This window comes from Asparagus officinalis, chromosome 8 (genome assembly GCF_001876935.1).
Source record: "Asparagus officinalis chromosome 8, Aspof.V1, whole genome shotgun sequence".
In the NCBI taxonomy this organism is placed as follows: Eukaryota; Viridiplantae; Streptophyta; class Magnoliopsida; order Asparagales; family Asparagaceae; genus Asparagus; species Asparagus officinalis.
Genome location: NC_033801.1, coordinates 115,971,118 through 115,988,855, shown reverse-complemented (window position 1 = coordinate 115,988,855; position 17,738 = coordinate 115,971,118). Strand labels below are relative to the sequence as shown.

At 37.3% G+C, this 17,738-nt stretch overlaps 1 protein-coding gene and 1 long non-coding RNA gene across 3 annotated transcripts; one reads left to right on the top strand and one right to left on the bottom strand.

The window, feature by feature from the left end:
* Positions 912-8,162, bottom strand: LOC109819685 (RNA-binding protein 8A-like). Of its 2 annotated transcripts, none has more exons than XM_020385503.1 (5): positions 7,861-8,162; positions 7,738-7,792; positions 6,892-7,028; positions 4,317-4,462; positions 912-1,281 (listed from the first exon to the last, which is right to left on the bottom strand). In XM_020385503.1, exons 1-5 carry the CDS (start codon positions 8,077-8,079, stop codon positions 1,233-1,235), a joined length of 606 nt encoding a protein of 201 aa, XP_020241092.1. In that variant the 5' UTR covers positions 8,080-8,162; the 3' UTR covers positions 912-1,232. The 2 variants fall into 2 exon arrangements, with proteins under 2 accessions (XP_020241092.1, XP_020241091.1); XM_020385502.1 differs by having other exon boundaries at positions 7,738-7,860; positions 7,929-8,162.
* LOC109820594 lies at positions 12,366-15,127 on the top strand. The gene is made up of 3 exons (XR_002241903.1): positions 12,366-12,466; positions 13,548-13,600; positions 14,961-15,127. It is a non-coding gene; the product is annotated as an uncharacterized LOC109820594 (long non-coding RNA).

The following is a 17,738-nucleotide window of genomic DNA, read 5'->3' as shown; positions in this document are numbered from 1 at the left end:
AGAGGGAGGAGGGGAGGGGAGGGAAAAGGAAGAGGGACGCTGCTCTTTGGTTCTGGAGGAGGGGTGGGATGTGGTGGGCGGAGCTTGCGGGGGACGGGGTGGAGGTCGCGGAAGGGAGGAGAGGAGAGGGGGAGGGTGGAGAGGGCTCTTATCGCGCGAGGGAGTGGGAAGGTGGTGGAGGAGGAGGAGCGAGTGGAGGTGGGGATGGGCTCGCGAGGGACGGTAGGGGCAGAGGCATACCTGCGAGGGGGGCCAGCCGCCGTCGCTGCAGATGCTTCTTCTCGTCGCTGTGGCTGCCGTCGCCGTCGGGACTTGGTCTTGATCTTCTTCGCCGGAGAGGGAGAGAAGGGGAGTTCAGAGAGGAGCTGTTATCCCGATGCTGCTTGTTCCCCCATCGCCGGCTCCTCGGTCGCGGTTAAGTTACTGACGCGGGTTGATCTTAAGCCGCCTCAAATGGGTTATAAGTGATGTTAACCGCTTATCAAGGGTCAATTTTAAACCCTTTAACCGCATATTTAGCGTTTGGCGGCTCGGTGAAGGGTTAAACCCTGCCTAAGCTATCGGATTAATAGAGAGTGTCCCGGTTTCAGATTCCTACACTCTTTGACATCAGTGTACTTTAATTTGAAATGTAAAAGACTCTTTTTTCATTCTCATTAATATATGATTATGGAATGACTTTACACAGCATAAATATGTGAATACCCTGTCAATCACAGATGATCTCGAAAATATAATACAGCGACAGGCTTAATTGCTGTTGACGCACGCGTCTCTTCTGCCCTTAGGCATAATACAAAAGTAGGCAGGTACCGAAATTTTGATATTGCACCGATCAAACATCCATGCGCCACAGATGAATAATTTCAAGCTTGAATGCCCGTGAAACTACTCAGATTCGTCACCAGATAAACACAGCATAGAAAAGTAGTTAACAGGTAATGTTGTTGACACACAATGTTAACGGTAAAAAAAACTAGCATTCTTCTCGAAAAGCATGTCATTAGTACAACTCCTCAAACCATACAGCGGTCGCAAAGTGCAAAATCATCTGATAGATAAACAAGTCTGGATAATAAACACCATGAGTTGAAAGATACATCAGCAGACAATAACTGAGGTAACCAAATATATACTCATATGAAACCATTCATCTCAAAGGCATTGCGAGGAGTCGAGCAAATCATGTAAACACACTGATCACCACCTCTGACAAAATGTATCAAGAATTCTCAGTATCTCCTCCTTGGTGGACTCCTTGAACGGTGTGCACGTGGGGATCTATTTGAAGAAAGAAGACAGAAATACCACAACATTAGGACGACTGGAAAAAGGCTATTTTAACTAAAATCATCATGAAATTAAAATATAATACACATTGGACAGATAAAGTAAATGTCAAAATGTCTCATATTGTATGTATTATTTTAACCCAGGTTGAAAAATTCCCTTTGGAAATCCTTTCATTTATTTGAGTAACACTTAAGTTTGTCCACAAATGGACCTGAAAAATTCCAAGAGATCCTATTTCATTAACATAGTGATGATATATGTATTCTTTTAACCTAGGTTGAAAATTCCCTTTGGAGATCCTTTCATTTATTTGAAGAATAACAGTTGGGTCTTTCACAAAAGACACCCCGCCGAAAAACAAAAACTGCGAGAATAAGGGTGGTGGTGCTGGAGCAGTGCAGGATGCGTTGGCCCACATATTCAACCTATTGATTTTGAGCACTTAATACTAAGAAATGAAGGGAAATATTGTTTAAAGTTTTTTTTAATAATGTCTTCAACATCCCGCATTTGACAAGGTGGCAATTTTCACATGATATAATTTTCCCCCCTTTGTTCAAGGTCTTTAAATCTTAATACTCGAGTTATTTCCTCAAAATATGCTAATCTCTACGTAGTTGGTGCATATCCTCTACATTCAGTTTCCAGTCACTTTTGCATTATGCATCTTGCATGCCATGAGCGTATATTGCTTGAACAGCTCAACACTTAGGTCGTAATATTTTTAATGGATACATAACATTTTAGTTGCTTTATTAGTGATTATCTACATAAGATATGCATATCTCGTCTCCTATTTGCCTATATCAATTATTCAACTTCCGTCTCTAACAGCATTGCCTGATACACTACCTGACATATAGACTTCCCAAATCCACTGTGGACACGATGTCCACCATCTACAAACCTTTACTGATACTATAGAGGGTATACTAGGTGGTGAACGGTGTATTAGGGAGAAGGCTTTCTTTTTGCCCATGAGAAAAAGGTAACAAAGGAGTTCAAACCTTGGCGCAACAGAGTTTCAGGTTAGGTATAATAGACACCTATGTAGCACGGACACGGATCCGACACGGCCATCCGACACGCCGACACGAGGCAAATCCTAAAAAATACATAGGATACGTGTGTTCGACACGTGTGTCCGACACGGACACAACACGACACGGCTTCATGTTATGCGTGTCCGTGCTTCATAGATAGACACAGATATAAGAAAATAGTACTAGAAAGGAAATGAGTGGGGTACATGAGTAGGGAGTTGATATCATAAGGCGGTGGTCAGAGACTCAAATAGTGAGCCATCAGATACCAACAGACGGCAGCAATAGCACATTCACTTTACCAAAATTCAAAGTCCATTAATGCCTGAATTCCTACTGTAGAAAAAATGTTGCTGATTGCCACAGAATGCCAAGCTATGTCATTCCAAGACTGTTCTAAGTGGAGCTCTAACACTACAATGGGGAAGGTACTCTAGAATCAAGAAGTAACCAGAAAATATTTTTCTATACAATGGATGTACTCTAGAATCAAAAAGTAACCAGAAAAGATTTTTCTATGTCATTTAGTTCACTTGTGAAGTTTCGCAAATTAATCATATTGATCACACTTGATTATGTATTTGTTATAGTTAATAGGTGGCTACCAGTAATTTTTAGGCCAAAGCAATTTACAATAAAAAAATGCAAGGCATACATATTCCAAAAAGAGCGCAAACGTTACAAAGGAGTTTGTGAGGTTGCCCAGCATTAGAAGGGAAAGCTGGACGCAACCCCCTTTTCATATCATTATACTCAAATTATTACATTCCCAACTAATTTACTGTGCATGCTTGACTATTGTTTCATTATTGTTAAGAGGTGTTTTATATGATCTAAACTGAACATAATTGATACAGAAATCATTTAGATGTGCGCAACAGAAGCATGACATTGCCACACCAAATGTACAATAAATGCTTCCTAAAGAAAGGAAAATAGAGCTAATCTACCAAAGCATATGTTCAGAAACGTAATGAAAATTTGTTGCTTGAATAGGAAGAAAGTATTCTACCAATAATTAGTAGAAGTAGCAACAGGCATTATTTTTTTACTGATTCTTGTAACATCAATTCGGTAACGAATTCACAATTGATTTGGAGATCTAGTTCCATTTGGCATTCAGTTTCTTTGTCCCCAAATTTTAATACAAAATCTCATAGCATGTATCATGTCAACCAGCTTTACAGACTCTTGCATGGTTTAGGATATACTTGGATGCTTGCTCCTTTGCTGCACCAGCCTACTGTGAACTAATTTTAACTACTTGCCAACAAGCAGTAATGCTTCCATGACATGGCATTCTATTCTTGTAGTGAACATGGTCAGGAATGCAGCACCAATCCATAAATGGTTACACCATTTTGTCAGTCAGTAACAAAACATTGGTCAAATTCCTTTTCGGTCTTTCTCAACCAAAATTGTGTTCAATAGCAGAACCAATTTGGGAGAAGCCGTATTAGTGAAACTCATATGTACCCATTCTACTGCAAACTTTTAGCTTATTAAATAAGAAACAAACTGCTAGTGCTTTTAAGTTAAATGCAGATAAAATCTTTTTTTACAGTTAGACACTGTATATGGACTGAAAATATTTGCATTATAAAGTGGACATCTGTATATTCTGTTCCTTACTAAATTTTTCTAACTTCTCCAAGTGCAAAGAACACGTTTTCGGGTATGTGCATCAACTACATTCACAGAGTTGCACTTATCTGCTTTAACACAAAGCACAATCCACTAGCTCTGATTCCTTACCATACGGGATCGACAAAACAGTGAAACATAAATAAGAAGAAAACATTTCCACAAAAATAAAGCTTTTGAGAGGACAAGTTTTTGCAACAGACCCCACATTTTTTGGGGTATGTTACCTTCGGCACCTTAACAACAGGTGACTGTGTGCAAAGAGAGAGCATTTCCATAAAACTACAAATTTTCTTCCAGAAAAACTGAAGAAAACCAGAGGTAAGAGAAGAATACCTCCTTCGCATGTTTCTACGCTTGAAAGGCCCATTGCTGAATGCCCAGTCAACATAAATGGTTTGAGTAAGAAGCTCAGACCCATTAAGTGCTTGAATTGCATCATGTGCTTCATTGTAGCTCTCATATTCAATCAGTGCATATCCCTTTACCGAAGAACGGTAAATCTCATTAGCACCAAAAAAAAAGGAAAAAAAAAAGGAAAGGGAAAGTTGAATCTAAAACCATATGAAAAAGTTGGTAAAAAGAAACACAATACCCAATCCAAAGCACAAAGTATGTAAGAAAATAAACTGTGGATAGAGCCAAACATTTTATGGATTATGCAGTATTATAATATGATAAAGGACTACTTGATAACACAGGAGATCATAGAAATACAGATGGTTACTATACGCTTCAGTCCACGGTTTCCATATCACAAGTTTTCTGACACACTTACGAAAAATAAAAGAAAAAGAAAATCCTTCAGAAAAAACAGTTCTATTAAACACTATATCTAACAGATAAAATTGAAGAAGAAAAAAGAGCTTCAACTAGATTCCTATATAAGTGTGCCATTGGATGTTAGCTTTTCCATACAAACTGCCCAAGAATCTCTTACATTTATATGATCCACCAGTCATCACCATGCTCTACAGAACATACATTGTGGCTTCACAGCCTTGCACCACAGATCAGGAAAAAAGAGAAAGAACACTAATACAATGGCCAGAGCACGCTCCATGATAGATATTGTTGACAGTTAAACCATCAGGACATATAGATGAATTGAAGTGACTAATAGTTACACATTTATGATATTCAACTTTATGAGAAATGTATAAGATTAAAAAGTAGATGCATTCAATGATGCACACATGTAAGTAAATTCAAGGTTCATTACTGTTGCAACCACAAGATAACCCCAATTACACTTGCAGTTTATGCGTTTACTTCTGTACATCCAAGGTATGATACAAACATGTAATTGATAAAGTGGATTTATTTTGAACCATAATCAATAATAGCTAATCAAATAACTAGGCTCCTTCTTTTTTATGTTTGTTGCAAAATTCGATTACTTTATTTTCTCACAAAGAAAATGTGAATAGCTATTAATTTTAGCTAGCTTTTTCTATGATACAGTTTCAAGCATGATGTAAATATACATGGAGGAAGCTTCGTTGTCCGCAGTTTCATTAACAGAAGCTACAAGTTTTCAAGCAAAGATGATGCTTATTTCATACAAAAAACAACCTGAAAATACATCTCAGAAAAGATGGGATAATATAGAAGAACGAGGTTCCTGCCAAGTAATGTCATGCAAGAAATTTTAACCAAATTGTCTGGCACCAAAAAAACGTAACCAGTGCCATTGAAACCAGACTCAGTAAAAACGGGCACTCAGGCAACCCTGTACAATCTGCACTCCGCAGTAGGAACAGTAAAGTACATAGGTTGACCTTCCGACAGCAACATCTTCCATGAAGCATCACGAATAAACTACACTCTTTATTGCTGACGTTATCGACAGCTCCATAAAGGTTTAATTTGACCCAGACTAGATCTAGATGATTCTACCAGATGAATATATCCTTTTCCCAACATTTCCTTCTCATTATCACTCCGAGATTTCATCTTCATCAGCAGATTCAGCACCTAAAGTTTGTTCACATATGACCCCAACCGACATCCTAAATCACTTCAATCTCTTCCACAATTCAAATGCTTATTGGCACGGCAATCTCCATGAATATGTATCCATGGCAACAGGCAACAAGCAACCTGCAAAGCAGTTGCTCAGGTAGGTACCATATGGCATGCAAGGATCAAAATGAATCAGATCAGACCATGATATTCAAGTCCATCTCAGATAAAAACCCTTCCTCTATCAATGTATCCCCTCAATCTTTCACTCTACTACCGGAGATGTATTTCTCGCACCTCTGAATATGGTAGAAACAACCATCTTAAAAAGAATAAAGTCTTAAAAACGCCTATATGCCACAAAAAGTGCCCGCCTAGGCACTAGGTCTGGCGCCTAGATCAGCCAGAGCTTTCCAAAAGTTTGGCACATTTATATAGTAAGGTCATAAAAAAATAGAGTGCAGGGAAGCAACATCTCGTATATTTATTTATTAATCTCGCACATGCTAAATAGTCAATAAAGAGATGTATAAAATATTGGAGTTCGCATTTTATTAGCAAGCAAGATACCGCTATAGTCATATGCATGCAAAGAGGTCACTAAAAACCTTCTACATTGTCAGTCCCATATTTTATATTTTTAACAATACATGTTTCTATTCAACAATCTCTAGGTCATAGTGACCTTCCTCAGGTTTCAAACGTCCAAATGAAACTAGGAGATGAAATAATGAAATAGATTGAGATAACTTCTAGGCTCTAGCCAAAGGAACAGCATGAAGCATCAAAGTGTTCGTTACTTGGCTTTCCACCAAGGACTTCAACGAACAGGAGGCTTGCGAGTAATTGTAAGACAGGGAAAAATAGATATCTCGTGCTATATAATGCTTCTGCATAATAGTTAATCATCTCTCACAAATAATCAGAAGAGAAGTAGCTCACTCACCTTAACAAATCCAGTGCGACGGTCCAGATTTAAGTGCAGATTTTTTATCTGCCCAAATTCACGGAAGGCGTTGTGGAGATCATCTTCTTGTGCCTCTTCATGAACTCCAGTGACTAGAACAATCCATCCTTCTATGGCTGTCCACATGAAGAAGATATAAGATACCGGAAAAGAAAAGAAACTGCAGCAGCAAAGCCTAAAATAAAATGCAAAAACGATGGAACTGAGGCCAGATAACCTGTATTTCATATATTCATTACGATGAAAATTCAAACAGATTCGTTGGTCGGAATCATTGAAAGATGTAATATTATGGTTGAAAGAAGAGAATCAGATACAGCATTTTAAACAAAATCTTAAATGAGTCATGAGCTCTCCCCTATTTCATCTCCGTTTAACCAATGACTACCAGAACTGTTTGAGTTCATCGTCAACTCCGCTTGGAATTCCCCATCCACTTTTCTTATGAACTAAAATGCCGAAAAGTCTAACAAGATCAAGAATCCATCTCAATGCAAATATATTACTAAATAAAAATCAAAGTGTGGGCGCTCCATCTCACTGCAATTAAGCAGTCATTGTCAAACAATCAACCAAATTTCTGTCGCATTCCACATACAAGTAAAAAAGACCTAAACTTTAAGGATATGCACCCTTGCGTCAACAGCATGAAAATAGACCAAAAACAATCAAATCCCATCTCAATACAACTATGCAGCTATTCTTGTAAACCCTAATTATGGGTTTTTTTTCATTTTCGAGAAGATTTATAATAAAATCAACCTATGATTAAAAACCCTAAACTTGTGTTCAACTGAAACCCTAAAAGAGGAAATTAAAACATACATCGAAGGGGGCCGGGGCCTCCATCGGAATCGAGGGAATCGAAGTCTTTTCCCGCCAAGCGACTGCTTCGATCGGCGGTGGCTTCGTCTCTAAAACCCCTCCCTTTCGTCTTCTTGGGCCCACCAAGCGACTGCTTCGATCGGCGGTGGCTTCGTCTCTAAAACCCCTCCCTTTCGTCTTCTTGGGCCCACCGGAGAGATCGCCGGCGGCGGGAGCGATGGCGGATCTCAGCCTGGGGACGGTTGAGCCGGCGTCCACGTCAGCGCCGGCGTCCTCGTCCATTAGATCGTCCTCGTCGGGCTCGAAATCGACCACCTCCACGTCAGCCCCATTCACCGCCATTTCGCCCCTCTTTTCTCCTCTTTTTCGTTTCTCTGTGGACTTCAGGAAGAGCACCAAGCTCGTGAGGGTGAAAAAAGCGAGTGTTCACGATTATGAGAGGAGTTGTATAGGGTGGCGTGATTGTTTCCTCTGGCTATTGGGCCCCTCACCAAAAATTTATTTCCCAATTGGAAATGTGGACAGATAATATTTGATAAATATTTAACAAATATTTCGATAATTATTATCGGTTATATTCAATTTGATAAATAAATGAACAGTGTTTAGTATTCAGTTCATGCATGAAGAATTTAATCAAAAATATATTCCATCAGTTTTAGGGAGTGTTAGTCAATTGAGACATTTTCATGCAAAATGGGATAATTGTTAAAGTGGAATAATTTTTCTCTAGTTGTTAGTCAATTAGGATATTTTCATGCAAAATAGAATAATTGTTAAAGTGGAATATATTTTCGCTAGTGGGATATTTTAGTTGGATAAATAGGAACAATTTTGTGAAGCAGGATATTTTGATGAAATAACATAGGATAAATTTTTATAATCATGAAATATATATTTATGCATTTTAAAGATATAAATACTATTTATGTATTTTAAACTTATTATTATTGATTGATAATTGCTTACAATAATATTCTTTACTATTAAATAAATTTTAATTAGATTATAAGATATTAACAATTATTATTATAATGATGGTCTAATAATGGTGATAACCATAATAGGAAAGAAGTAAAGAAAAAAAGAAATATAAAAAATAACAAAATAAATATGAGTTCTAGTTTTTTACCACCTAATTCCAAGCTAAAACTTGGAATAGTTTGAGAGGCTAGAACTCTCATTTTTGTATAGAAAAATAAAAAAGCGGGATAATTTTGTACCATTATCCCAATTCTAGTTTTGTTAGAGTTCTACTTGACTAACACTGTAAAATTTTGTTCTAGTTTTAGTTCTATGTGACTAATACCTTAAAAATTTATCCTACAGATTATCTCAATTCCAATTTTAAGTTCTAGGTGACTAACCCCCCAGTAGGATATTTTAGTGGGATAAATAAGAACAATTTTGTGAAGCGGGATATTTTGATAAAATAACGTGGGACAAATTTCTATAATCATGAAATATATATTTATGAATTTTGAAGATATAAATACTATTTATGTATTTTAAACTTACTATTATTAATTGATAATTACTTACAAGAATGTTTTTTACTATTAAATAACTTTTGGTTAGACTATAAGATATTGACAATTATTATTATAATGATGGTGATAACCATAATAGAAAAGAAGTAAAGAAAAAATGAAATATAAAAAATACAAAATAATAAAATAAATATGAGTTCTAGTTTTTTACCACTTAGTTCCAAGCTAAAACTTGGAATAATTTGAGAGACTAGAACTCTCATTTTTGTATAGAAAAATAAAAAATGTGGGATAATTTTATACCATTATCTCAATTCTAGTTTTGTTAGAGTTTTACTTGACTAACACTATAAAAATTTGTTTTTGTTTTAGTTCTATGTGACTAACACCTTAAAAATTTATCCCACGGATTATCCCAGTTCTAATTTTAAGTTCTAGGTGACTAACCCCCTAATAAATTATTAGTTTATATTTTGCATTTAGTGTTGTAGATTTTTTTTATTAAACTTCCTATGTATCCTCAAAATTTAAGTTGCCACTTGTAAATGTGGATAGATAATATTTGATTTGTAGATATTGTATTTATCACTAGGGTGTATATTTATTGGTTGTCTTATATTTCGCCACATTGGAGAATAAATTGTAGAGTGCCTACAATGTATAGGCAGATAAATAAGATTGGTTAATACAATGGGCCACTCAATTAAAAAAGAGTTTTATATAATTTATTAGTTAACATAACTGTGACGCCCATTTTTTCACACATGGCTGCAGTCTAAGGTGAACCCAGAGAAGTAAAACTTACCATGCACCCACACCATGCAATAACATGTTTCACCAATCACAGTAATATCCTCTAGTGGAATCACAATAAAGTGCAAGTACAACACATGCAAAAAGAAGATAATAAACACAGTAGACATGATGTAGAAAGATAAATCTTATAAATGAACTCATGTCTCAACTAGTAAGTCTGAAATACATCAGATGACTGAAAGAAAAAGGTCTCATCACAAACTAAATAGGAATCGTACTAAGGCTCATAGCCTTTACAATAAGAAAATAAACTCTAATGTCTGAATATGAAAGCTAACCATAGCGGAGTCTTACTACTAAAACTAAACGACGATGACTATGCTGGAAGACCGTCAATCTGCGGCTCTCCGAAGCTCTGAACTGTCTGAAAAGAAATTTAAAATAAAAAGAGCAACAACAAAAGCGTCAGAGCGCTAAAGCAAGATCACCACCATCCGTCCCCCATGAAAGGGCTGCTAGATGTAGTGGAGGTTCTATCTATTAAGCATAGTCTACCGACATTATTTTTTCTGTATCTAACACTAGTAGAAAATCGTTTATTCTAGACGGAATATTCTAGACGGAAAATTTTTCGTCTAGTTTGTATTAAATTAGACGGAAAATTTTCGTCTAGAATATTCCGTCTAGAATAAAATATTCTAGACGAAAATTTCCGTCTAGAATAGTATTCTAGACGGTTTTTATATTTTTAATTTTTTTAAATATAACTAGGCATTCTAGACGGAAATTTCCGTCTAGGATACCGTTTTCATCGAAAATTGGTTTCATTGATGATTCCATTAAACTTCGATTGTTTACAGAGAATTACAATGAAAAATAAACTTCGATTGTTTACAGAGAATTACAATGAAAAATAAGAAAATTACAATTCTCGAGAAAATAACACAGAAATCGTTTATGAAAATTACAATTCTCGAGAAAATAACACAGAAATCGTTTATCGACTCCTGTTTTGTGGGACTTTGCCTATGCCGGGAGTGCGTTGGCTCGTGGACCACCGATTCACAGATTGTGAGGGGGTTTAGATATTCTTCCTTAGTTTATCGAAGTAGGAATTTGAAGCGAATATCTTATCAATGTAAGATGTTCACTCTTCCAAAGATCAAGTCTGAGCTTAGATCTCTAGGAATCACCAAACGTTGTTTATGAAAGGTGAAAATTCTCTCTCTCTTCCTCAAAATTATCAAAAGCGCAAGTCTCCATACCCCAATCTGCTCTCTGTCCTTTGTTTCGTGTCTAGGGAGGTATTTATAGGGATAGGAGTGCACAACAGTGGAAATGGAAACGAAATAACTGATCGAGTATAGGCTCTTTGGGCGCGTCAGTCCAAACTGCCACGGCTATGGGCGCGCCAGTGTAGACTGGCGCGGCCAAAGAAACCGTTACAGCTATGTTCCCATCGTGCTAAAAACCGCCCTTCCATGTCTTTTAACCACTTTTTTCGTGATTTAACCGCCTGTCCACATAAGCACACATTTCTTTTTATCATGGCACCACGTGGACTTTAGAGAATCATTATATAACTGCTTTGTAACCGCCACGGCACCCCCCCTATAGTTTGCGCGTCACCATGAACTAGCGCGCCATAGGCGCGTCACTATGGACTGGCGCGCCATAGGCGCGTCACCATAGGCTGCCGCGCTTAAGGCGCGTCACCATGGGTTGCTTATCGGCGTATTTTGTCGTTGCATGTACATTGTTTTCTTCTCAGCCTTGAGTTGTGTTTGGATATCTATGAGTATTTTTTGACGCCTACAAATAAATTCTAGACGGAAATTTCCGTCTAGAATGTTTTGACTCGTATTAAAAAAATAAACACCAAATCCCTCCCTCCAAAATTGAAATTCCCCCTCCCAACCCAAAAGCTCCGCCCAAAATAACATTAAGAAACCCTCCCAAATCGAAATCCCCCCCCCCACCCCCACCCACCCCCAACCAAATCGAAATCCTCTCCCTCTTCTTCAACTCTGGCTCTCCCTCTCGTCCCCTTCCAGGGCTATGGCCTCGCCTGGTACAGCCACTTCTTCGTCGAGCAACAACGCTCCGGCGACCGGAGACGAGGACCCCTACTAGGCTACAACCCCACCAAATCGTCATTGCCTTCTTCCACCTTCTCCCTGGAGCCCACCCTCTCCTAGCGCGCTCGCCCTCCTCCATCGCCGCCACCTAGTCCGAGCGCCGAGAGATCCCAACGAGCAGAGGGGGCGGGTAGCGCCGCGAGCAACGGCACGGCAGTGAACGAGCATCTTGTCGAGGGAGATTGGGCGAGGCGTGTCGTGTAGGCCTGGACGACCATGGCGGCCGGAGGAGTCTAGCCCAACGAGGCAGATGTCGATGCCGGCGGCGTCGAGGTGGACGGCGGCGGGGTAGTCGTAGGCGGTGACCATGGTGATGGGTTCGCCGTGCTTGTGTTTATTGTGGAGGTGAGCCAGGGTTACTCAAATTTTCCTCTGATTTTGAGTAAAATAGGAGTTAGGGATTATTTTGGGGGGTAATGACGAAGAAATTGGGAAGCAGGAGTAGAATTACAAACCTAAAAGAACAATAATTTGGATCCTGGTTGAATAAAAGGTGTGGGGGAAAAGTAAAAGCTTTCAATTTGTAGCTTAGTTTACTTCTAATGTGAAGATGAATGCAGCTGTGGAATTTCACTTGTAGCCTTAGGAAGCTCATATAGAGTTTGAAATTCATTTGTGCTGCTTATTGACCCGCCCATGCTGAAACCAAGCGAATTGTTGGAGTGCATATGGAATTTATATCATCAATTTGGTTTTCCATGATCTTTAATCTTGTAATAATGGCAAAACTACTTTATCATTTGCTGTTTTCTTTAACCTAGGTTTAGAAATAAAAATATTTGTTGGATAAATGAAAATGAGAGCTAATATTTGTATCTTCCTGTAGAAAGATCTATCTGTTTAAGTCACTAGAGTGGAAAAGCACTACAAAAGAAGATAGCGAGACACCTAAAAAACTTTGACTAGAAATAGAAACTTCTGCATTAAAAGGAAAAAGAAGCTCTTACAAAAGAAGAATGTCTTCCTGAAAGAAAAGAGTTTTCTTTTTTTAACCTTAATTGGTCCTCCTACTGCTCTAAGCAGCATTGTAAAACTACAGGCATGTAGTAATGTAGCTCATCCTCTTTCTGCACACAAGTTTCAGTGAGTACCAATAGATTTATGAACTTCGCAACTAAACTTTTCATTTGTTTGGGAAAGAGAAAAATGTTTGGTCCAGTAATTTATCTTCGTATTAGTTTACCTAGAAACTAGAGTTTGATCGCTAAGAAAATAGTCTGTTATTATAATATTTCTTTTTTACAAACTGGTGTTAGTAGTTCCATTCCAATTTAAAGTTTTATCATTTCATTAGATATGTAAAATCAGTAAACATATTGTAGTGGCACATTATAGTTACCATAATTTTCTGACACACCAAGTGTTCTGACAGCTTTTAAAAAAAAATTTAGATGCTACCTCTGATATATTTCTTTCTTTCTTGCAGATGATATTCTGATGCCGTCATGGTTTGACATTCATGATATTCCTATAACCGTTGTAAGTAACACTCCCACAATTGCATCTTCATTTTTTGGAATGTCATCCAATTACTAATCAGAAGTAAACATCTCCTTACATATAAACTATGCCTACTTCTCTTTGGAGGATCACGCAATATATGATTCAAATGAGTAGACAATAGTACCTCACTTATGCTTTAGTAATATGTGCTTGTTTCAAGCAACACACAAACTTTCTACTCATAGGATTTGTGTACTTTAGGAATCACCAAAAGATGAAAAGGGAGTTCTTGAAGCTGTTCAAAATGTGCATGGTTTGATTGACAAGGAGGTAGCTGCTGGCATAAGTCTGAGCTGATGATGGTTTTGGCAGGTGCCTTGACCTTAGAAAGTGTATTGCTCTATCCTAAAACATTGGGGGGTAGTGCAGTTTTTAGTGGATGGGTTCCTTTTAATTCTTCAATCATGGATCGTATTTCTCCTGAAGCAAGAAAGGCACTTCACGTCTACGAGTATTTATACATGATTTGTATCTTAAAGTGTCAAGACTCACAAAATTGAGTCAACAAACATCCTTCCTCTTAATGATCCTGGCATACCTCATAATTTACTAATGCTAGTTGAGTTTCAGTATTACAGCATGTTTTTTATTTATTTCAGAATCATAATAACTGTGACCTGCTATTCAATCAGGATGATTGTACCATCTATCTCACAAACACATCCACAGTATGCGTGCACAAACACATGCAAAGACAAGGACAAACACATGCAAGATTTACATACATGAAGATAGTGTAATATGGTGAAGTTATGAAACACAATTTTGATGGGAATTGAAGTGAGGCTATCATTATAAAACTAGGCTGGTTGCCCAGATATAACCCTCTTTTTTTTTTTGCTCAGTGAAAGTAGCACTATAGATCACAATTATGGAAGTGAGTCTGTAATTGATTGGATAAGCATATAGTTGAATGCTAACATACATATGAATGATGGATTAGAATACACTTTAGTAAAGTTGAAAGCTATCTGCTGCATGTCAAAGAAAATATAGATAAAATCCCACAGTCCAGTGTAGAACTGGTTGGAGGTATAAAAACCCAGAACCTAGAAGTCACTCCTTTGCTTAATCCCCCCTAACATACTCATACACATAAGAAAGAAAGAAAATGCAGTAGATTATAATCTAACAACCGTTCACTTGAAATGCATTTAATGGAGTAGACATAATTGTTGGTTCATTTCCAGTGCTTTGTTGTTGATCTGCTATGTTTATGTTTAAATTTGTTTTCTTTGACTGAACATGTAACATGGCAATATGGATCAGTTTGTACATATATTGATTAGTTTGTATATATATTGATGCATTGATTGTGTCCTTATGTTACACTCAGGATGATGAGGAAGAAGGTGAAGAAGGAGAAGAAGAGGGCTTGAGTAAATGTATAGGGAAGGAGTTGAAGAAGCTTCTGCAGTGTCATAGCCATTGTAAATAATTTATGTAAAAGTTTGCAAACAATTTATGTATCTCTCTACTATTTTGGTGAATGTATTATTTGAATATAATGGGATTTGATATTGGAATATAATTAGATTGTGTTGGATATGAATATAATTTTTTATTGTTCAATATTGTGTACATGTACTCAAAGTAGACTCTGCAAAAAAAAAATGTAGCATAGCATCCTAGACGGAAATTCCGTCTAGGATGCTCAAATTCTGTCTAGGATACTTGCTTTTCTGAAAATTTTTTTTAAAAAAATTAAAAAACATCCTAGACGGAAATTCTGTCTAGGATGACTATCCTAGACAGAAATTTCCGTCTATGATACTCATTCTAGACGAAATTTTTTTCCATCTAGGATGTAGTATTCTAGACGGAAATTCTATCTAGAATAATCCGTCTAGGATGTATTCTAGACGGTTTTTAATTCCGTCTAGAATAATCCGTCTAAAATGTATTCTAGACGGAATTTTCGTCTAGAATACTACATCCTAGACGGAAATATACTAGACGCGTATTCTAGACGGAATTCCGTCTAGGATACGCATTCTAGACCGAATTCTAGGTATCCTAGACGGAATTTTCCGTCTAGAATGCCTCATTATTTAGTAGTGTAATGGTATTAATACTTAGAAATATACAACACGAGACGTAGTACATCGAGCAAAATAATCCAAATAAGGAAACCCTCATGTATATACCATATGTCTCAGACTGTAGATACCTAAATATCAATATCGAACTATGGAAAGAAACATCACTAGAAAATAAAATACCATAATGGACATCAACATATAATTCTCATGCACTCACAAGAGTAAGGTATCTCGATCATATATATATATATATATAAATCACGTCTCAATGAACAAGTCTAGAATACATCTGTTATCATGAAATATATGAATGTATCACGACATGGATCAACTAAGAATGTACAAAGGTTCACAGCCTTTACAAAGTGAGAAAAATAAAGAAAACTTTAATAGCTGAATATAAGGTCTATCTACTGTGGAGTCTCATCTACTAGCTCATATGCGGCGACTATGCAAGAACTTCGTCATCATGCGACTCTCCGATGCTCTGAACCGCCTGAAAAGAAAATAAAAATAAAAAGAATAACAACAAGAGCATCAAAGCGCTACAGCAAGATCACCTCCATCCGTCCCCAGGGGAAGGGCTGCTAGATGTAGTGGAGGCTCTATCTATTAAGCATAGTCTACCTACATCATTTTCCTCATATCTAATCGTATCAATATTTAGAAATCTACAACACGAGACGTAGTACGTCAAGTGAAATAATCCAAACAAGGAAACCCTCATATATATACCCTATGTCTCAGATTGTAGACACCTAAATATCAATACCGAACTATGGAAAGAAACATCACTAGAAAATAAACACCATAATGGACATCAACATATAATTCTCATGTACTCACAAGAGTAAGGTATTCTTATATATATATATATATATATATATATATTCAGCAGAGTGACATAAACACTTTTGGTATCCACTAAAACTTAGACTATCAAATAATTGTTTCTTTTCAACTCTTTGCAAGATTTGATTTCATCGCATTATCATGCAACACTAACTACCCCGTAGGTATACTAAAACAATGTACATTGTTCATTAGTCTCATCACGATCTTAATGCATAATATGAGTGCGGGACGGCCTACCATATATGTATCCTAGAAGACGGCTTTCAAGCCTCATCGCACCTTTGTGCGGAACAGACTGCTAGACAAAACATCCAAACCCGACTCAATGGCCTGTATAAATAGAATATCGATGCACTATCCCATATAGTACTGAGCTGAGCCCATCAACGATATCCATCACATGTATAAACTGTATAAATCTGGCATATCGATGTACTATCTCATATAGTACTGACCTGAGCCCATTTAACGATATCCGACATATGTATAAACTGTATAAATCTGGCATATCAACGCACTATCTCATATAGTACTGAGCTGAGCCCATTAACGATATCTGAGATATGTATAAACTGTATAAATCTGGTATATCGAGGCACTATCTCATATAGTACTGAGCTGAGCCCATTAACGATATCTGACATATGTTTAAACTACTCCAACTCAAGTGAAATCATTCAACACTTGTCAAATCCCTTTGGGATACTCATGTGTGTGCCACAGTACTATTCATTGTTTGCGTCAAAAGTTGGTTTTGTCGTGGAATTCATTATATCTCCGTTCGATTACAATAAACTCAAAAAGAGACAGCCTTTATATAAGACTTCTTTTACACAACAAAAGGAAAATTACAACTCTTGAGAAACAAACGCAGGATCGTTGTTTGGATCGCTGCTTGTGTGGGATCTTTGCCTGTGCCGGGAGTGCGTTAGCCCGTAGACCACCAAATCACAGATTCTGATTGAATCGTGAGGGGTTTATGATTCTTCCTTCGTTTATCGAAGTGAGAATTTGAAACGATATCTTATCAAAGTAAGATAGTCGTTCTTCTTGAAATCAAGTCAAAGCTCGAATCTCAAGGAATTGCCAGAAGCTCGAGTACTCTGCTCTTTCTCTGCTCCGAAATCAGCCTGTGGATGCTCTCTTATCCGCCCCCTCAAAAAATCGATCTCAGGGGGTATTTATAGCCTCCAGGATGAACAGTACTTCCGAGACAG